The sequence below is a fragment of the Octodon degus genome, unplaced genomic scaffold (assembly GCF_000260255.1).
Source record: "Octodon degus isolate 3935 unplaced genomic scaffold, OctDeg1.0 scaffold00152, whole genome shotgun sequence".
Lineage (NCBI taxonomy): Eukaryota > Metazoa > Chordata > Mammalia > Rodentia > Octodontidae > Octodon > Octodon degus.
Genome location: NW_004524728.1, coordinates 3,214,846 through 3,236,768, shown reverse-complemented (window position 1 = coordinate 3,236,768; position 21,923 = coordinate 3,214,846). Strand labels below are relative to the sequence as shown.

The 21,923-nt window shown below is 40.7% G+C and overlaps 1 protein-coding gene across 13 annotated transcripts in view; it reads left to right on the top strand.

Moving 5' to 3' along the window:
• Positions 1-21,923, top strand: part of Asph (aspartate beta-hydroxylase) — a 263,046-nt gene that overhangs the window by 123,049 nt on the left and 118,074 nt on the right. For 11 of the 13 annotated variants that reach the window (XM_023702445.1, XM_023702444.1, XM_023702438.1 and 8 more), the window contains one exon: positions 3,189-3,230. The exons of the other annotated variants lie outside the window; for them this stretch is intronic. In XM_023702445.1, coding sequence (XP_023558213.1) covers positions 3,189-3,230 — 42 coding nt within the window. The remainder of the gene's footprint in view (positions 1-3,188; positions 3,231-21,923) is intronic. 13 annotated transcript variants of the gene reach the window in all.

Genomic DNA, 21,923 nt, shown 5'->3' with positions numbered 1-21,923 from the left:
ATAGGAAATATGATTACAGAATACAGTGAATTTTTAATTGTAAGAAATTATAGTAAAGGACACATTACCATTAATCTCTCAGAATGTTCCTGCTAGCATTGAATGCACTTGTGCTATCAGTTCTGCACTTCCTGAAGCAGTTTGGGAAGTCTTCTTTCGTGACTGTCTTTAGTTCAGTATTGTGGCTGCTTTGGTATCCTGGAAAACCTTCAAAATATTTGCCCTTCGTGGTTATTTTGATTTCAAAGAAGCGCCAATGCCACTTGGTACCGAATCGCTGCCGAGTAAGGCGGAGGCGCTGTGCTGCTGGGCACACGTGGTACCGAATCGCTGCCCAATAAGGCGGGCCTGCCTTTTCATTGCCTGCCTTTTCATTGCATTGCACTCACATTCACAGCCTTTAATCGCACCTTGTAAAGATTTTCACAAAAATGAGCTTCCAGATCTGCTTCTAAAAGTGGCAAAAAAAAAAGTGATTTCTGCTGGTCATTTGAAAGGAGTAGTTAGTGCTTTTTTTTTTTTTTTTTCTTTTTCTATTTTCTTTTTAATTTCTTAAAACTTTTTTGTTATTGTTGTATTTTAACCAATTTTGCACCTTTATGTCTGGTAACCTAAACAACTAATTTGAAGATCACATCATGCAATACGGCAATCATTGTTGAGTTCCTTTTAACTTTATTTAGTGAAATTTTGTATCTTTTCTAACGCCTTTTTTTTTTTTTAACTGTTCTGTATTTTTAAAAAGTGGAGAAGATGATGAGTAAGTGTGAAGTGAGGGGCAGTATTTTGAGGGGGACTAATGACAATGTGTCTTTGACTGTAATTTTAAAAAGTTTGTGTATATGCCACATTTTTTATTAGCCCTACTATATCACATGCTGCGGTTTTCTTGTAGCAGTACCAAGAGATAGGTGAAGTTAGCGTAAAGTATAAAACCTGCTCTTTGCAAAAGCTGAGACTTTGTGCTTCTTTATCCTTTCATTTCTCTTTTGAAGAAACTATGAAGTAGAACAGTAGAATGAACATGATGTTTTGGAATCATTTAAACCATCGGCCATGATCACTTTGGGAACCATATAATAGTTTCTCCACCTCAGCTTCTTTCCTCTAAAAGCCCTTCCCTGCAGGTATCCTGAGCCCAAACAATATGTGAAAAGTGCTGTGCTTAATATTAAGCCTGGCCACCCTAGATTTTAAGGTCAGTTCCCTTTTCTTCATATATATATATATATATATATATATATATATATATATATATATATATAACACAGGGTCTCACTACACAGATTGGATTCATAGTGGTCCTCCTGTTTTCAGCCTCCCAAGTGCTGGGACTATAGGCACCAAGCCCAGTCTCAATCACCCTCTCAGTGCGCCCCACGGGCAGGGCTGGCACAGCACATCAGGGATTGAACCTGGGTCCCTGTGCCTGCCTAAGCAGGTGCTTTAATCTGCTGAGCTATCTGGCTGTCCCTTTTTCTACTTTTCTAGCACCTTCAAGTAACAAAAAGGCTTGATCTACAAAAAAATCTCTTCTTGCCTCAGAGCCTGGGTCAGTTTTCTTTTTTATTTTTCCAAATTGAAGTATTCTGTATGTGGGCAACTTGGTACCAGCGAATCAAGTGGCCTGTGTGAATGTACTCTCCGTAGCATTCCTGACTGCATTACACACTCTTATCTATTGTGAAGAGAGGACAGGAAATATGATTTTTTTAATTAACCTCCCAAATTCTGCCACATCCTCACACTAACACGTATGTACACACGTATGTTCCTACAGAGACCTAAAGATAGGAAGAACTTACTAGGTCTATTGCCAGCTGGTCTGTCTAGAGAATTAACGGGATACTTTATTTGTTAAACAGTAGGCCTGATACTAAGTTACAGGCATAGAAATGAGATAATAAACACACAGTCAGCCTAGTTTATTTTCCATGTGAGGAATGCATGTTCTTTGACTAGTCTAGGCTGGTAGTGGTATCAGTGCATTCAGTAGTCCCATTTGTGAACAAATACCAACTCAGTGTGATGCTGATGCTGGCTGCGACTCCTGCAGTGTGAGCTGGCAGTACCCACCTACATGTCATTCAGGGCAGGCACCTGCAGCACATCAGGTGCCTGTGTGTGAAGTCCCTCGGGGTTGCAAGACTAGCATTCGAAAAAAGGGTGACACGCCCCATTTCTTTATGCACACAATGCTATTAAGAAAATGCTTTAACAGTTTAATTTATTTATTTTTTTTTTGGCGGAACCGGGGATTGAACTCAGATCCTTTTGTTTGCCAGTCAAGCACTTATCCTACTGAGCCATCTCCCCGGCCCCTTTCTAACAATTTTAGAAGACTAGCAATATTGAGTAAGCATTGATGGAAAGTTTTTTCCCTACCCCAGTTTGCCTATATGTCTATAAAAAAATTCAGAGTTGGTGTACATCATTCATTTTCCCTTTTATTTCATAAAAATTTCTAATAATATGTGATACATACTGAACATATTCACTACACAGTATATCACATCTTGATCTTTTACTTTTCCTTCCTGTCTTGCTCCATCGTCAGATACCTCTTCTACGTACACAGAAATCCATCTGTTTTTGTCATCTTTTATTTTGCTTATTAAGTTATTTATACTTTAGGTTTCTCATATACCATAAAACATTCTTAGTATGGTGTCTGATTCTTGGTCACCTTTTGTGTGTGTGTGTGTGTGTGTTTAGTACAGGGTTTACAGGGTCTTACCATGTAGATCGGACTCAGTGTAATCCCAAATGCTGGGATTACAGGTGTGCATCACCACACCCAGTCTCAGTCACCATCTCAGTGCGCCCTGGGGGCGGGGACGGCACAGCATACTGGGGATTGAACTCCGGTCACTTTGCTTTGCCTAAGCAGGCGCTTTAGTCCACTGACCTATCTGGCCAGGCCTCTGACTCTTGGTCACTGTTCAGTGACTTTCATAATTATAAAATCACAAATTTTAGAATTACTTAGAAGTAATTGAAGTGAGCCAAAATCTTGCTATTTTGTAATGAATTTCATTCATGAAGAATTCAAGATTTAAGAAAATTGAGTTATATGCTCAAAATATTTTTTCTTAATTTCACTAAAATTCATCTAAGCATAGGCCTATAAATTAAGATATAGAATGATGATTATATAGTACTTATTTTGTTTTGTCTTTAATTTTCAGAAACAAGTAGAAAAACAGGTGATCCAGGACAAAAAGAGAAAGGTGAGATTGTCAAATAGCCTTTAAGATAGACGTGGAAAAAAATTTATACCATTCTAGAGTGATGTAATTTTTTTTATCATTAACTGAAACAATTTCTACTGGCTTTATTATTTCAATGATGTTATCAATAAATATTTATGAATATCCTAGCTAAACATTGTGTGCTGAGGCTCAGAGAGATTGTTGCGAATCCTGGCTTTGACATTGACTGTGTGTGCGTCTTTGGGAAGCGTACCGTACCTAGCTTTTGTGTCTTGCTTTCCGTTGTTATAGAGACAGTGAGCACCGACTGCAGAAGTCTGCATCTCCAAAGTAGCAATTAAATGGGAATTAAAGTTCTCTTAGTTCTTACTAAGGCAGTGTCTGGCACAAGGGCAACCCTTAGGAAAAAGTGCATATTATTTATTGTTAATATGTTGGCATCTGTGCTACATACTAGGGACTAAAGACACCTAAAACAGGGTATCCTTTTTAAGGAAATGTAGCAAAGACAGGCACATAAAGTTGCATCCACATTAAAAAAAAAATCTTTACCCTCTAAAATTTATTACAAAACCACCACAATAAATGTAATAACTCGTAGTATCTTACTTCAACTTTTGTAGAGGTTCTTTATTCAGAGTGAGAAACTATTTACATTAAAAAGTTTTACACATGGTCACAGAAGAGTGATTACATTTTTATCAAGCATCTGCTAACAAAATTTTTCAGTGATTAAACATACTTATCTTTCAGCTACACCTTTCATTTGTAGTAATGAAAGCACCACCTAACTTGAGAAGGTACCTCAGACGCTGTACAAGAGACCTCACTTGGGGTGCGGGTAAATGCTTGGTGAATATGTGCAGTTGTTGGCGCCTGACTGTAACTTCAGTGCCAGGAAATTGAGAATGAGTCATCTTATTCATGCATTTTTTCCCCGATGAACAGTTTTTAATTTTGTGAAATAATACCAAGATACAGTTCAAGATACAGCAGTTCTTACTGTAACTAGGACTTCCTGTTCTCAAGACACGCTCACCGACTTATTTTTAGCTGTTTCTTTCTATTACTTCCCTATGTGTCTCTAAATAACTTGTTAATTCTGCAGTTTCTCTATTTAATTTTGGAAAGTGTTGATGACTGTGTTGTATCGATGACTGAGACTGGAGTGATTCTCACACTCACGCAAGCTTTCTGCTGTCATTGTCTTGGTCTTCCAGTACGATCATCACCTACCCACAGCAGACCAGGTAACGATAAACACTAGGGAGACATGACAAAGCTTGTGGCACATACCCGTGGTAGCAACCATGATGGAGTGGATGATTCTTGGTACTTGAGACACTCCGGGCACCTGGCTTGCCAGGTGCATGGTCTTGGGGACTCTCTTCTGCTGTCCCCTGGTGGCTTCTTCTCGGGTAATTTCAATAGATGCTTCTCCTCTCCCTGACTTAAAACAGTGGAGGCCACAGAACATGGACCTTGGACTGTTAAGTCTACGTGTATGCGTTCCCTTCCTGATCCCATGCTTTCCCATGGCTTTAAATTCTTCTGTACCCCAAAGTTTACCAGATCTACCTGCAGCCTGGGCCTCTCTCCATACTGGTGTGTCCATCCAGCTCTCTACCTGCTGCCCTCTGATGTTCTCAACTGGGTATATAATAATCACTTCAAACCAGTGTAAAACTTACCTTATGCCCTTAACACACACTACTCCGGTAAAGCTTCTCCTTCACAAATTCCATCAGCTTTCCCTTTAGGACCCAGGGTCCATCCGCTTGCTGTTGCTTTCACCTGTTACCACTAGGTCTAAGGCATGAGTGTGTCTAGCCAGGATTATTCCAATAGCCTGGTAACTGATCTTCTGGCTTCCAGCTCTATAGCTCTATATTCTTTCTCAGTACAGTAGCTGTAATGACTGTAAAGCTGTCTTTTTGAGACAGGGTTTCACTGTGCAGTGTAGGCTGGCCTTTAACTTGTTTTCTAGTTCAGGCTCGCCTGGAACTCATAGCAGTCCTCCTGCTTCAGTCTCCCAAGTGCTGGAATTACAGGCATGTGCCCAGCACCACACTTGGCTTGTGTCTTGTTGTGCAGGCCGGATTGCTCCAGCTGCTGGCCATCTTCCTTGCAGCAGAACCCTCTGCAGCAGTTTATCTTCTTAGTCAAGCTCCTCTTTTCTCATTTTCTTCCATTGGTTTCCTTTCTAACCTTGTGCTGTCTATCTCTCTGCTTGGTTCCCTGGACAGCAGCTGTTCTGGTTTCCATGTCAAGCACACCCAGGCCTCAGGACTTTTGCACTGGCTGCACCCTTTCAGGTGGAAGGCTTTCCACCCCAGCTATCCACGTGGCTTGTTCTGTTAATCTCTGCTCAGCTGGCTGCCTCTAAAGAAGCTTTCCCTGCCTCTGACCTTATTTAGGAATGTACTCTCCTTACACTCGTGTCCTGGGTCCTTGCTCTAGTTTCTCCTTTGCACTGTTGTCACTGTGTGATATATTTGGTAGTTGAATTCTGTAGTGTACATTGTCTGAAAACCCCTTGGAATGTAGTTTCTGTGAATTCACATTTGTGATTGTTTTGCTCTCCTGAGCCTGGCACCATGCTTCACACCCCTCAGGCACTCTGTAAATATTTGCTGGATGAACTTGTAGTAATTTTAATTATTACACATTACTATCAAATAACATCAAAGGTTTTATACACCCCAAAGTGTAGGACTGAGGGCCACAACCCAGAGGGCTCTCCTGGAGTGAGCCGCAGGAGGTTTAAGAGTTGGGTGGGTTGTGCTAGGGCTAGGGCCTGTGCTGTTGTCCTCCCTGAGGATCGCCATGTGGTCCCCCACGGTTCTGTGTGTCTAAGCTTAGCACACAAGGCATCCCCGGCGCTGTGCTGCTGAGAGCCTAGAAATAACAAGGAATGAACATCAGTGTTTTGAAGCTTTTTAACCTGTGATTTCTTCATTTAGGAAGGGAGATACTGATTCATATGCCTTACAGGGATATGTCATAGCAGAAGGATTAAGATGAAAGTAGTATCTGTAACGGATAATTGCAGTCTGCTGTTATTACAGCTATCCAAATCGAATCAACTACTATTTTTCAAATACCTGATTTCAGGTTGTTTTAACTAGTAATTTTATTAGTTGACTTGAAAATCTAAAATACTATGCCAATTTTCTAATTTAGCTAAGACTTCTTTAAAAATCCATGTGATTATTATTATGAAAGGAATGCTATTTTTAGCCTGTACAGTGAGACACCTATATTTTAAGAATAAAAAAGCAGTTTTGAAGCAGAATTAAGTTAGCTTTATGAAACAATCATTGGTGTGAATCGCATCACTCAACTAGTTCACTGGAAGCCTTGGACCTTCCTCAGCATGGCTCCAGGGCAGAGGCGACTGCTGGGCAGATGAAGCTGCTCTCCTGCTCTAGGTTCAGGCAGATTCTAGGGAGTGACCCAAAAGAGGGAGAAAAGCAGTCTCTTCTCCTTTATTCGTGGTTGCCTGTCCTACATTGCTTGAAGAAATGAACCCTTTTAAGGAAAACCCTTGTTTTCTTAACAGCCCCTATCTTTACCTCCTTCCCATGTCTTCATGTATGGGGTTCTATGTGAGGTTCAAACCAACCCTGCAAACTACTCATTGCATGTTAATGCTGAAGGCTGCAATTCTCATGGCTTATTTTACCCCATCAGTAACCTCAGACCAGTTTAGTGGTACAAGAGAGACTTGGCTCCTTTCTGGCCATTGTGCCATCCTCAAACTGTAACCTCATGCTCCATAAGGACTGTTCAACCCAGACATTATTAGCCACATCCAGATAATAGGGAGTGTCACAGAAGGAACAGGCTTCCTAGAAGCCCTACATTTAGCTGACAGATTGTTTTCTTTTTTCTTTTTGGTCATTTTGAGACAGGGTCTTGCTATGCAATTCAGGCTGGCCTTGAACTCACTTTGTAGCTCAGGTTGGTCTTGAACTTTGAAAATCCTCCTGCCTCAGTCTCCCGAGTACTAGGATTACTAGTTAAGCCACAATGCTTAACTGACAGAATTTTGTTAATGCTAAAATTCAGTGTTCTACTTAGGAGGAAGGAAATACTGAATATTGAGGAAAAACAGTAGGCACTATTTTATCCCTTTCATTACCATGATATACCCAACTACTGTCTGTTGGGAGTTTGGCTGCTGTAATGCTGAAAAGGTCATTAGAATATACATATTTTAAGAACTATTCACTTGTCACTCACAGAAAAACACTCCAGTTCCTCATTCACTTAAATGTCTGCGTATCTGCTACATCGTAGGTGTTCTAGTCAGGAGAAGCCAGGTGGAAGCAAGACAGATGGGCACCTTGCTTGCAGTGGCTCTCGTCCCAGCCGAGGGCCTGCGGGGTGCAGGGAGCCGACGTTGCTGTCAGTGCCCCTGTCAGGAGGCAGCAGCAGCATGTGCTGCAGGCTGGGAGAGAAGGGTTGGGGGAGGCAGTGGAGGGAGGGTGGCCTCTGAGGCTTGTGGTACCCTCCAGGCAGTGGGCCAGGCAGGAGCAATGTGGGAACCTATGACAGTGTGCCTGCATGGGCTGCCCGTGTTCCCGAAAGCTCTGGAGGGTTCACCCATCACTGGGCTAGAGGCAGTACAGCAGAGAAACAGTCTGCCTGGTCCTCGGGAGAGAAGATGGCCTGAGAAGCTGTAGCACCTCAGCAAGCAGAGCGGCCACGACAGACAGTTAGAGCCAGAGGCCAGTTCGTGGCAGGGAGGGGCTGAGCATTTTCCTCCATGCTTGGGATGCCGCACCCAGCCTGGGAGGTCCTTGGGACAGTCGGTCCTTTCCCATTCTCTTGACTGATCAGCTTTTAAGCCATCAAATGCATTCTTCCTGAAGTGGGATGGAGAGAGGTAAGCCTGTACTTGTGGCTTGCTGCTCATGTAGGGCACTCTTGTGAGCCCAGCCCCAGCCCTGCGCGCACTGCACAGTGCTGAGCCAAGTTGCTGCCTCGCCGAACCTGCTGGCCCAGGTCAGCCTTAGTCACTTGTTCCTCCCTGGGCACCACCTGAACGCTTTATGCACACAGCAGCCCTCTGAAAGGTGACTTTTCCCGTTGAATGTGGGTGCCAGGATCTCTGCACCTGCAGAAGGGGCAGTGCAGCAGCGTGAGCTGTCTGGTTTCCCTTCTACCATCATTTAAGTTTGACAGTTGAGGTCAGTACAAACTAACAGATGCTTGTACTGAAGTGTTGATTAAGGGTGAGATGCAGGACTAGTCAGAACTTAAATTTATTTAAAATTGTACTGGAGAGGACTGTCATTTTGGGAGTCCCTTATGTGTTCTACTCAGGTCCTTTCCTACAGTGCCACTAACTGAAGGGGAGTAAGGAAAGGGACACATTCCATTTTGGAAATGTGTAGTAAAAAAAAAGTCAATGCTTTGAGTGCATTGAGTGTCAGTCTTTAGTTTCATAATAACAGAAATTGAGATTTTTAAAATACAGAAATTACAGATTTGTCTCAGGATGAATTATTACATTGATTAGTTTTTATCTATATTAAATTTATGAGGAATTACTGATAAGGGGGAAGATGTTATTTTATTTAGAATTAATAATTATATGACTTACTTCTTCTTTTAGAAAGTCAGATTTAATTCTCTGGTAGTTACATGAATCATATAGGTTTATTTCAAAATGGGTCTTTTTTTTTTTGGTACCTGGAGTCAAACTTACAACTTGCATTTACCAGGCAGGCACTATGCCACTGAGCTATGTCCCTGACCCTAGCTAGGTCCTCACTTGAAAATACCCGATTCTTAAACTAAATCAGGTTATTTATTGCTTCCATAAACTTGCTATATCACTTTCTCCCCACTGGATGTCATCTTCTGCCATGTATTCCATATTCTGCGGCACAAAATATTAGTGTGAACTGCAAGTAATGTAATATAAAGACTTTATTAAATGTCAGGTTCAAACCATTATTTCTCTTCATTTATTCAAAACACATTTAGTGCTTACTGTGTGTCAGGTATTCTCTTAGGCACTGGGACTACAGCGGTAATAAAACAGAGTTCAGTTTCTCATGGTGTAGGGCACGAATCTCCTACCCAAAATGCCTAAGTCCAGCAGCATTTCAGATCTGGGATAGTTTTTCAGATTTTGCTGAATTTGCATGTACATAATTGGGTGTAGGATTAAAATCTAAAACAAAATTCATGTTAGTTTCATACATCTTGTACACATAGGCTGAAGGTAATTATTTTTATAATATTTTAATAACGTGCATGAAACAAAGATTCATGGTGTGGAATTTTTCATTTGTGGTGTATTGGTACTCAAAATACTGGATTTTGGAGCATTTTGTATTTAATATTTTTGGATTATGGATGCTTAGTCTGTACTTATGTCTTAGTGTATTTGAGGAGATAGATAAGGAAGTTTAGGAAAATTAGAATATGATAAGCAGTGAAATATAATAAGTATTACATTACTTGAAAGGAATATAAATCAGAAAAAACAGTGGATGACAGCAGGAAGGTTTTGCTCTATCTAAGCTCTCCTGGACAAGGACATTTAAGCAGAGACTTGAAAAGTGTGAGAGAATTCTGTTATCTCATTTGGAAGAAGAGAGTCCAGGGTAGAAGAGGACACTCATAGTCCCCAAAGCAGGTGTGCTTAGCATATTTGAAGCTTGTAAGCAGGTGGTGGCTGGGGAAGAAGATGTGAGGGGAAAGAGGTTGAGGGTCTGAATCACAAGCTTGTAAGGCCGCAGTAAGGACTTTTTGCATTATCCCCAGTGAGATGGGAAGCCAATGGAAAATTGGTAGGAACTGTATTGTGTTGTCAGGGCCTCATTATGGCTATTAGGTTGGAAGAGTGGAAGAAGAGAGACCAATTAGAGGACTATTGCACTGTTCCAGGGAAGAGAAGATGATGACCCAGATTAGGATGTAGTGGTGATGAATAGACAGGGGTGTGTGTGTGTGTGTGTGTGTGTGTGTGTGTATGTAACTGCATTTGTATCACGGACCTTTTAAAATTTTTTTCTTTGCTTTAGACTAATATTCAATATCCCACTGTAGTGTTCAATATTACATTCTTTGTATAATACATATTGTGAATGTCTTTAAAAGGCATTTAAAGGTTTCTTATTCTTGAAAAAAAGTTATAATTAATGCTGCTACACAACACCAGGTGGCACTAGAAAGCAAGTCACACTTGCCCTAAGAGAAACCACATTTGTAATACAACTTAAAGCACAGGCTGAGACAGCTGCATTATGGCCCGAACATCGGCTTGGTGGAACTAGTATCTCATGTGACTAGTAATCAGTGTTCTGTTGTCATAAGGAAAAGAAAGTAGAATAGATGTGAGTAATAAGCCTCATTTTGAAGTTTTCCTGTTTCAAAAATCTGTATATTTTCTGTGAAGCTTTTCTTATAATTCTGAAACCATTTATAACACATTTGAACAAAGCATTACTCCATTGCCTTAGGATCAGAACTAAACTTGGTTTGGCACAAGAGACCTCTCAGGACAGCTCCTGCGTTCGAAATGCTCTTCTTTACCAGTAGTTCCACTTCCTTTTCATCTAGCAAATACCTAGTCCTTGGAACTGAATTAGATGTTAGCTCCTCTGGGAACTCTTCTGTGATTATGCTCCTGTCTTCTGCTTAGCCAGAAGATACGCTTTCCTAAGATATCCTGTGCATGTGGAGTTCTAACACATATTTAGACAAAAATGTTCATAAGGACAGAAGCCATGACCAACCCCCTGTCCTTGGATTGTTGGTGTTAGTGTTCTCCAAATAAAGGACTCCAGTAGGATATGTTTGTGTGCGTGTGTGTGTGCGTGTGTGTGTGTGTGTGTGTGTGTGCACGCGTGCTTGTGCATGAAGAGGAAGCTTACAGCTGTAGACATAGATGTGGATCCGTTTGGGTTTAGTTTAGTGCATTAACTCACTTGATTCTGGAGGCCGGTGGCCTAGAGTCTGCAGGGCAAGCTGGCAAGCTAGACATCCAGAGAAGTAGTGAGTTATAGCAGGAGTCTGAAGGCCCCCAGGAGGCAGAATTCCTTCTTCCTGGGAATTGGTCCATACCTTTCCAAAGCCTGCATCTCATTGTCCTAGGCTCACCCACATTATGACAAGCACTCCATTGTGCTCCAAATCTGCATTCTGTAATCAAGCCAACTTGATATGTAAATTAATCATCACAACCTTCTAGTGACATTTGACCATTATGTAATAAGTGCTGAATAAAAATAGTTGTACTAACCAAAAAAGTGAGGCTAATCATTTTTCCTTTAGTTTTTTTTCATCTGATGGGGATAATACAAGATTGAAATAGCCTAAACAGTGGGCAGGAAGAGCTGATAAGCAGAAAACTCAAAATATGAACTTTTACTGTCTCCCATTCACTTACTACATTCCTGTGTGTCCCCCCCCCCCACCCTTTTTTTAATGTATTTGGTGCAGGGTCTCAGTAGGCAGCTCAGACTCCTAGTGATCCTTGTGTTGTCAGCCTCGCCAGTGCTGGGATTACAGGCATGCTGCACCAAGCCGGGACTGGTGTGCTGGCTCAGCGTGCCTGAGGGTGGGGCCGGCCGGGCACGTGGTGCTGGGGCTGGAGCCTGGGTCTCTGCACTTGCCAAGCAGGTACTTATTCTGCTGAGCTGTCTTGCCGGACCCTTCTGGTTATTTTCCATGGGTTCTCATTTAATCTAAGGATTAAATGTTAACCCTCAAATCTTGTAAATTAGCATTTTTCAGCCATAATTTTTCAAGTTCTTTTACTGTTGTACTCCCCTACTTCTGGGACTCCAGTTATGCATAAGTTGGACTACTTGATAATGTCCAGTGGATGCTAAATTTTTGTTTTTGAGGTTTCTGTTGTAGTTTTCTGTTCTCTTTATCCCTTTTAGATGGCATAATTTCTATTATTGTATCTGCAGGGGCCCTGGTTATTCTGCCATTTTTAATCTTCTGTGGTACTCATCTAGGAATTTTTAAAATTTTAACTACTGTTCCTTTTCACTCCAGATTTCCATTTGCCATTTTTTAAGTTTCTATTTCAATATTGAGATTCCTTATCTGCTCACTTATTAATATCATGCTTTTTCTTTACTTCTTATTTATTTATAATCATTGACTTGGTGTATTTTTCTAGTAGTACCACATATATTTTTCAATATATGGGGAGTGGTACTACGTATATTATTTTCCTGACTATGAGTCAGAAGGTCCCTATTTCTTCGCAATTTTCTTTGTGTTTTCTGAACCTTGTATATGTATCATAAATAATTAACTTGCCTGGACTTAAGCTGAAAAGTCTGGGTTCCCTGCAATGTAAAGCGGTTAATATCTACTTTTTTTTTTTCTTCTAATCAGTTTTTAAAGTTGAAGTCTCTCTGTGAGAAGGGGGTGGTAGTACTTTGTGTCTGCACAGGATAGTAGTCTTTCAGAGATTTGGGCCAAGTACACACTTGGCCCTTCCTTCTGGCATCCCCCTGGATTCTTGCACTTAGCATCCACATTACCAGTTGCTATGCCGGCCCCACATTCTGCCTTCCTGCCTCAGGCCAGTAGGCCAGTGTTATGTTGCCCAAATTGAGTATTAGGCAATGTACTCAGGTAGTACTCAAGGTATTGCCACCCACAGCAGTTTTGTGTGGGGTAGATTCCCATAGTAGTCAGCTGCCACGGAGATCCCTGCTCAGTAATTTTTCCCTTTTGATACTTACCCTTCTATGCAATTCTCTATTGAAACAGGGCTTGCTCATGTGACCAGTAAGATCTTAGCAGAAGTGACAGAGTATGACTTCCACGGCTACTTCCTGGAACATGTTGCAGCTTTTAGCTTGTTTTCCTTTGGGTCAGTTGCTCTGAGGGAATCCAGTTGGGTCAGATAGAAGTGCTCTGGTACATGTAGCAAAAAAACCCCAAAACTAACCTGAACAAATCTAAACAGATCTTATACAACATGATAAATATTTGTGGATGCTATGAGCTGCTAAGTTTGCTATTGTTGCAGTCACCTATAGCTAACTCATCCCTTTCAATCTTTCAGTCTTTTTCATGCTTTTTCTCCAGGTTCCATGGGGCTACCTATAAAGAGAAAAGGCCATCATTCAGCCAGAGAGAGGCAGAATTTATACTCAGATTTTTATTTATTTATTTATTTTGTGTATTTGGAACAAGGTCTCACTATGCAGCTCGGGCTCATAGTGATCCTCCTGTTTTCAACCTCCCCAATGCTGGAATTACAGACGCGTGCCACCATGCCTGGACTCATTTGCAGGCTCGGCACAGGCTCAGCACAACCCGGGATGGAACCCAGGTCCCTGCACTTGTCAAAGAAGGTGTTTAGTCTGCTGAGCTATCTCACAGGCCTTCTACTCAGCTTTTGTATGTCTCTAGAGTTTTTCTTGCTTCTAAAATTTCTCTTTTAAATTTCAACCTATTCCCTACTCTGAATTCTGTCATCTGTTCCTCTCAACAAGAAGCCTGCCATTCTCCACTAACTGATTTGGGAACCCCCCCCCCCATGCAATAAAAGCCACAAATTTATTCTTCTCATTTATAGAAGAAGCAGTTTTTGAAGAATAAACTCTTCAGGTTTCTGTCTTTAGTCATGTTTCAGTGCCTTCAAATCACAATTTGAAGGATTATTTCATTCATTTAATAGAATGTTAATCCTGATACTCTTGAATGCAAGAAAAGCTAAATATGTCAAATTTGTAAATCTTTTTGGGTTCTCTGATTGTGAAGTAACTATAAATCTTTACCTTTGCCAGTTTTCCCCTGAACTAGTTTTGCTTTTCTTGTTGCTTTTTATTATGGATGTTTTTCCTTCGCTGGTTTTTTCTATGGTTTCAGTTTCCCAACTATTCCTTTATGAATGATGCCTTGCCTTGCAAGAACACGATAGCTAGAATACATCAGAGCCTGAATGAATACAGGGGTGACTAGCCTTCTCTGCGCTGCTAGAGAACCTGAGCCAGGCCCACCAGTAGCTCCTGGGTCTCATGTAGGTTTTCTATTCCAAGGTAACAAATCATGCACACAAACATTGAACATAGCCAGATGTGGTGCCGTGCACCTGTAACCCTAGTACTTGGAAGGCTGAGGGAGGAAAATTGCAGTGAGTTTAAGGCCAGCCAGGGCTAGTGTGAGTTCAGGGCCACCTGGGACTAAATAGTGAGACCCTATCTCAAAAAGCAAAAAACAGTGCAAAACGAAAACCTTGAACAGGCTTGATTCAGATGGCTTAGTCAGGACTTGCTAAGTGTGAAGCAGGGGCCTTCCTTAAAATGCTCCTTCATTCTTTGTATTGAAGTAAGAATTGTATTACATGGCTGCAAAGACTCTTGTCTCAAGGTTGCATCATGCAGTCCCTGCAGGCTTTCCCCCCAATGCACATGGCATGGCCCAAATCCTGAGCACTCTGGATGCAGTTAGCACTCAGTCAGTGTACTTAGACCTTTGTCTTTTAGCTCCCCATTGCAGTTGCTCTATTTGTCTTTAGCAGCCCTAAGTTAATTATTCCTCATTGCTGGTTTGCACAGCCTACCTATACGTTGTAGTACCAGCTCATGGCTCAATAAAGGCTCTATTCCTATGCCTTAGTAGCTTGTCCATATCATGGAAAAGCAATGTGTCTGTCACACATGTAAAACAAGTCAGGGGAGAGCTCCGAGAAAACCACCTCCCTCCCATCCTTGCAGCTGTGAAAAGGGGCTATGAGATAGCTGCAGTTAAAGATTTATTATAGTCATTATGTTCAGCAGCTACAGTAGTTTTAGTGGTGCCTAAAAATATACTAACAGTTATTGTCTGATTACTTATAAAGATAAGTTAATTATAGGAAATTTCTGACTCTTATACAAGTCTGATTTAGAGAGAGGTTTAATTACAGCAATTTTAGTGATTTAAATAAGCTTGGAATATATTACTAATCTCAAGCAAGTACAGTAGAGGTTTTTAGCTGTGTTGGAATACTTACTTACTTTGTTTTTATTTTTATTTCATAATTTGAACCATACCACACGACGTATGGTAATAGACACCTGTTCCCACCAGTGACTTCAGACACGCCGCAGGACAATCATGGCAACAATGTTAATGATTCTTCGTTATCATTAAAATCCCATTTGAATGCTTCCCATTGAGCACTCTGTTTTACAAAGCTAATTTGTGTAATGATTGTGACAGAGCAGTCAGGAAAGTAAAATAGATTGTGTGCACACGTGCACACGTGCATGTGTAGTCATGGGATGGAACCCAGAGCTTCGTGGACGCTAGGCAAGTACTTGACCATTGGGCTACGTCTTGAGCCTTAAAATAGGTTTCTCATGAAAATAAAAGAATTAGATATTAATGGTTTTAAAAATTATCATCAGGCTTTTATGTTTTATTGATAGGGAATGTGACTGTATAAATCATGATAATCCACATGCTGTTTTTATCAAATCATGTTCTATTTGTATTCTGAGCAAATTAAACACTAACATTAAGTCCATATGCCCAAGCTAAGTTTAATTTATGCTTTTTCAAAAAATATGCTATAAAAGGTGTTGTTGGTCCATATGGCCAAATTAATTTAAAATTAGTCATTTTCCAAAAACATGCCATGCAAAAAACCATGCTGTGTGTAGTCCATTACAGCTATGCTGTGTGTAGTCCATTACAGCATTATTTAATAGTGAATGATTTATTTATTTATTTATTCTTTTTGGACAGGGTCTCACTATGCAGTTTAGGCTGGCCTTGAGCTCACTTTGTAGCCTAGGCTGGCCTCAAACTTGTAAGGATCCTCCTGCCTCAGCCTCCTGAGTGCTGAAATTACAGGGGTGCAGCCCCATGCCCGGCTTACGACATTTATTTAAACAAGAGTATGAGTTAGTTTGAAAGTGTGCTACTGAAAATTACTTTGAGCTCTGTATAGATAGCTCTGCTGCACAGCAGATTTTATTCTTTGGTTATCATGGTGGGTTTACTGGCATTTGCAACAGTAGCTCTTCTCATGTATCTGTGTATTTCACTTAAAAATTAGATATATTTTAACAATTGAAAGTAAATACCTGCCCCTAGAAGTTCAGCAGTGACCTAGTGCCACGGTCGTCAAGGGGCTCTCTGCTTCGGCTCAATCACAGGCAGCCCACCGTGTCACACTGGGGGAGCTGCGCAGTTAGTCTGGAGGTAGGGACCTACCTCAGTTGATGTCCACCGCCAGTCACAGGAAGAGCACAGGGCAGTGGGCTATTTTGAGACAGGCAAACTACATCCACACAACTTTTATTACAGGGTATTGTTGAAAATGTTCTCTTTTATTATTAGTTATTGTTGTTAATCTTTTATTGTGCCTACTTTATAGATTAGATACAATCCTCATATACACACATATGAATTACTTAGAGACATTTTTGTCATGACTTCTCTCTCAAATCATTCATTTCTGGATGTATTGACCAACTAAGATAAGTATATAGCAGCTTACATTATAAATTTTAATTCATTAATTAATGTTTGAGACAGGGTTATGAGTCAGGCTGGTCTTGAACTATGGCAGTCCTCCTGCCATGGCCCCTCAGACCCTGGGACCACTAGTGCACTACCTCACCCAGCTTACATTATTATTTTTAAGCTCTCTTTTTTTTTTTTTTGCTCCGAATGCCTTCAGGGCAGGTTTGGCTGGCTTGAGTTCTGGGGATCGAACCACAGCAACCTGAGCCTGACTGCTTTGTTGAAGCAGCCACTTAAAGAACTGAGCTAAGGGGCAGCCCCCCCCTTTAAGCTCATTTAAAATCATAAATATAGTTAGTAGCCTAGTCGGTTATGGGTAAAATCAGAGAACTTTTTGCCTTTAATTTTTTTTTTTTAAAGTCAGCATGTGAGAGAGAAGGAAGTAGAAGGAGCTGAAGTTCACATTTTCTTCTGCAGGGATTCCTTTTTGCTGGGTGAAAGGATAGGCTCTTTTTGCATCTTCTCAGCCAACTCTGTGTTTATCCCTCTCAAAGATTGGAAGTGGGAAGTGAGTAACAGGGTTAGAGGAGGAAAGGTTCGTCTTGGGATCACGGTTTTCGAAGTTTCCAGCCCATGGTCAGCCAGTTCCAGGGCAGAAACATCAGGGTGGAAGGGTGTGGCAGAGGGGTGCTGCTGCCCCACGCAGCTGGAAGCCAAGGGCAAGGGCTGGAGAGAAGTGCGCCTGTGCCAGGCCCCGGCCCCCCCCCCACTAAGTAGGCCCCGCCCCCTAAGAGCGGACTCGCCTCCGCCCTCCTCAGTGGATGAATCCATTGGAATTAATCCTTATTAAATTATTTTAGTGACAAGTTCTATATGGAAACAAGATTCTAGGTTTTTATGATCACAACAGGCTGACCCTTTCCTCCACAGCGCGGCATGCCTGTGGCCCTGTGGCCAGTGCTCACTGTGTCACAGGACAGATTGGCTGGAGTCTAGTTGGAAACCCTCGATGCTGCTCCTTTTTGGAAAAAATTATAGTGATGCGTGTTTCTAGTAAGGTGACTTTTGTACTTAATTCTTTGGCAACATTGACTGTACCTCCTCCCGTTTGCCCAATTACTGTTTCATACAATGGATTTAATAAGCACCTACCTCTAAGGCTGTATGTTATTTATCTGCAGCCTTCAGGAGTAGTTAGCTACTGTAATCATAACATTCACTTGCTTCAAGTTGTGCCAAACATGTGTTAAGCTTGTAATAAATTTGGGTGAAATCTATTTATGATGATGATGATGATGATGATGATGATGATGATGATGCCTTTTATTGATAAAAGCCACAATGTGATAAAGCTGTATTTCAGGTAAGCACCTTCATTCTTTGCTCTTTGGAATTTGGATCCTCCCCCCAAGGATCACTGACTTCTTTATGCCTTTATACCACCATTTTGGCAATGTTAGTACTAATGTCATTCAGCGAGTCATAGGGTGGAAGTAGCATTAATTGCAAATTATAGCTCCAACATAAAACCAATGAACTCGGGTGAGCTTTTAATTTCTATGTTTTGTCACTTTGATTCATACTGCATCTTGCTTTTTAACTGCTACCGTGAACCCCATGTGCGTTTCTCTGCAGTGTATTTTTCATGGCATTTTTCAGACAGTCCGGAGAGTCAAACAGTATAGGGCCCAGCAGGGTATGTGTTGTTGTGCCGTTAATTGCATACCTCTATGCTTGTGGGGAAGGAGGCCAGAGGCAGACTGTCTTTTACCCCCTGAGAAGTATGATAATAGCTTGACAGTACACTTCCTGGAGTATTTTTCTGTGATTATAAAACGTGAGTGAAGAGGCTTATTAGAAAGAAAGAGAAAAATGAGGAATTTTGTTAAATTGCCTCTTAGATTAATAGTATTAACACAGTTGGTCCATTAGCACTAGTATGATGGAAATAAATGATCTTTCTGCTATTACTCAGACCTCAAGACTGAGTTTTAAAATGGATCTATTTTGTTTTTAGATTCTAGTGTGTGGCTGGAGGTATAGATTGTTCTTCATCCTGTGTCAGCCTTTAAAATAGCTATCAAGTTTCTTTTTCTATCCATGGATGTTTTTCCCTCCTATGCTTTTAAGTTCCTCCTACCAATGTGAAATCATTTATTCAAAACCAAAATATTGCTGCAGCATAATAGAAAAGGCCCTTGACAAAACATTTAGTCTCAGTTCTACTAGATATCTTGTGGCCAACTAGAGCTTTTCTTTTTCTGTATAATACAGGAAAATAACTCTGTTTGTAGTCCTGCAGCTTTTTTTTCCAGCTCACATGTCCATTTTGCTTGCTTCTTCATGCCATCCTATGTAGATCTGAACAACTGTTACTATTAGTTCTTTTCCACTGATTATTTTGTATATAATGCATGGTGTCCCCAAATCCAGATGGAAGAGAAGACTAGTCTAATATTGTTCCTTTGTGACTGTTCCTTTTCCAAGAACTCTTGGTGAACAAAATAAACTTTATCCACATGAAATCCTGTGTTCTTAATGTCTTAATTGCAAGAGGAAGGTGGTAAATCTCCAGAGACATGTCTTTGGAAAGTGTTCACATGTGGAAGGTGAAGTGAGGTATGAACATGGTTAGAAGCCGTCAGAGGCCTGCTCCTAGTGGCATCTCATTAACGAGTAAGTTTTCCTTCTACCATGGGTGTTAAAGCTTTATGAACACTGGAGTTGGAAAATGTTTAACAAAAAAAGTCAAATGCTTAAGGGATTTATTGTGAGACTCAGTAGCGTCATTAACTTCCGTGTGTGCTTTGAGTTGTTGGGGTAGAGTCAGGTGTTCAGCAAGGAGGCAGGTTCTGCTTCCTCCCGTGAGTCTCTTTGCTTGTGCTATTGGTATCTCATTCGTTAATTAAACTTGTCCACAGATAGGATCAGCTAAAGTGTTTACTGTATAAATAGTTTTCAATCCCAGTGTGCAAGCTTAAAAGCATGATAAAGGGAGTTTGCCATCTGTTAAGAGCCAAAACATGTGGTGTGCTGTTGCATAAAAATAAACCACACATTATTCATAAAAGAGATCACAACACAAATCATATCTTTGGGGATGACAGTAATCTGTGATGTTTTAGAATTCACCACCTTCTCTCTAAGTGACAATATGTTCAGTAAAGCATTTTGCTAAAGCATAAAATAATCCATAAATATCATGAAATTAACACATGTACTTTTATTTAAGTGAAATAAGTATATATTCTAAATATACATTTAATAAGAAATAACAATACTTTCACCTTTTGTGTTTGTTCGTTTTGTTCTTGTTAGAGAATCTCACTGTGTAGTAGAGGCTGGCTTTTAACTCACTGTGTAGCCCAGGCTGGCATTGAACTTACGGCAATACTCCTGCCTCGGCCTGCCAAGTCCTGGTATTCCAGCCATATATTACCATGCCTGGCTATTTTTATTTTTTGATTTATTCAGGTTTCATTAGGCTGGGGAGATAGCTAGGTGGTCGAAGCACCTGTCTGGCAAGCACAAGGACCTGAGTTCAATCCGCTGTACTGCATGCTGTGCCGGCCACCACTGTGCTGTGCCGTTGCACTGCGCTGGCCACCAAAAATGCTGGTAATCGCAGCATTGGGGAGGCTGAGACAAGACAACCACTGCAAGTCTGAGCTTCGTACCAAGACCCTGCGCCGAATAAATAACATTTAAGAAAAAAGATTTTGTTACTTCTAAGATTTCCTGCTCCAGGGGCTGGGGCGATGGCTCAGTGGACTAAGCACTTCCCTGGCAAGTGCAAGGGCCTGAGTTCAATCCCTGGTTCCCCCCCTCACACACACACAAAAAAATTTCTGCTCCATTTAAGTTTTGGGTTTTTGTTGTTGTTGCTTTTGCTTTTTTTTACTTTTTTTCAAAGAAAACAATTTTTATTGGTGCTTTAGGTGTACATAATGATCACATTCATCATAGGGAATTTGTACCTTATATGAATAACTTTTTTTTTTTTTTTTGCTGTTCCCCTACCCTCCCTTTAGCCTTTCTTCTCATTTACAAAAGCTTTGTTTCAGTTTTTTAATTTTTTTATTTTTTTCTGGATGATCAAAGTAGTGTTTTAATCTTTGCTTATATTCATAGGGTTACGTTCCATTCATAGGGTTGCATGCTGGTGAAAACAGTGGATGTTGATGTGGGTTTTCCCATCTTCAAATCCCTAATTTGAGTGGAGTGCTTTGAGTCATGTGCTTTGAGTCTATTGTTAGCTGTGATGGGAACTTTTGGCATTAAATTATCAATGAAGGGCTTTCTGCAAGCAAACCTTTCATGTGGTCCAAAATCTCATTCCCTCAGGCTGATAGCATAACTTATATTGTAAGCATTTCTTTATTTCTTCACTTCTTGTCTTTCTCCATTAGTTTTTGTATTCATGTTCAATTTTCTGGTCTTCCCAGTTTTTTCCTACAGTAGCCATATTCCTGAAGTTTTCCCACATCACCTCGCTGTAGAGCTACTTTGGGGAAGGGCCTAGTCACACCCACTTTTCATGGTGAAGTTCACAGTCACACCCTCTAAATTCCCAGCCTCTTCACAGAACTCGAGAAAACATCCTGAAGTTTTTTTGGAAACAAAAGAGACCTAGAATAGCAGAAATATTATTCTTTAATTAATGCTGACTGATCAGGTCCCCCATCTGCCAAATGAGTGTATAGTGAAGCCCTTGTCCCTTCTTTTCTCATTTTCTTCTTTTTCCTTGCTTTCTCCCACCAGTAAAGCAAAGCAGTATATATACACATGTGTGATTTATTTCACTTGAGTATGGTCTCAAGGTATATCTGTTTACCTAGAAATGTCTCAAGGTTATCCTTCTTTATAGCAGAGTAATACTCTTAAAAAAACACATCTTCTTTATCCATTCTGTAGTGGATGGACAAGTGAGCTGTTTCTAAGATTTAGCTATTACAAACTAAGCTGCTTTAAACATGGGTATGCATATGCTACTTTGATGTGATGCTTTTAATTTTGGGGGGAATGTATCAAGAATGAGAATAGCTGGGTCAAATGGGACCTCAGATGTAACTTTTTAAAGTATCTCAACACTGATTTCCACAGTGGTTGCAGACTCCCACCAACAGTGGAAAAGGGTTTCTTTTTTTTCACAGCCTCACTAACATTTGTTATAGGTTGATTTGTTGATAGTAGCCATTCATTCTGGAGTGAGCTGAATTCTCAGTGTTTTAGTTTTAATTTCCATTTCGTGAATGACCAATG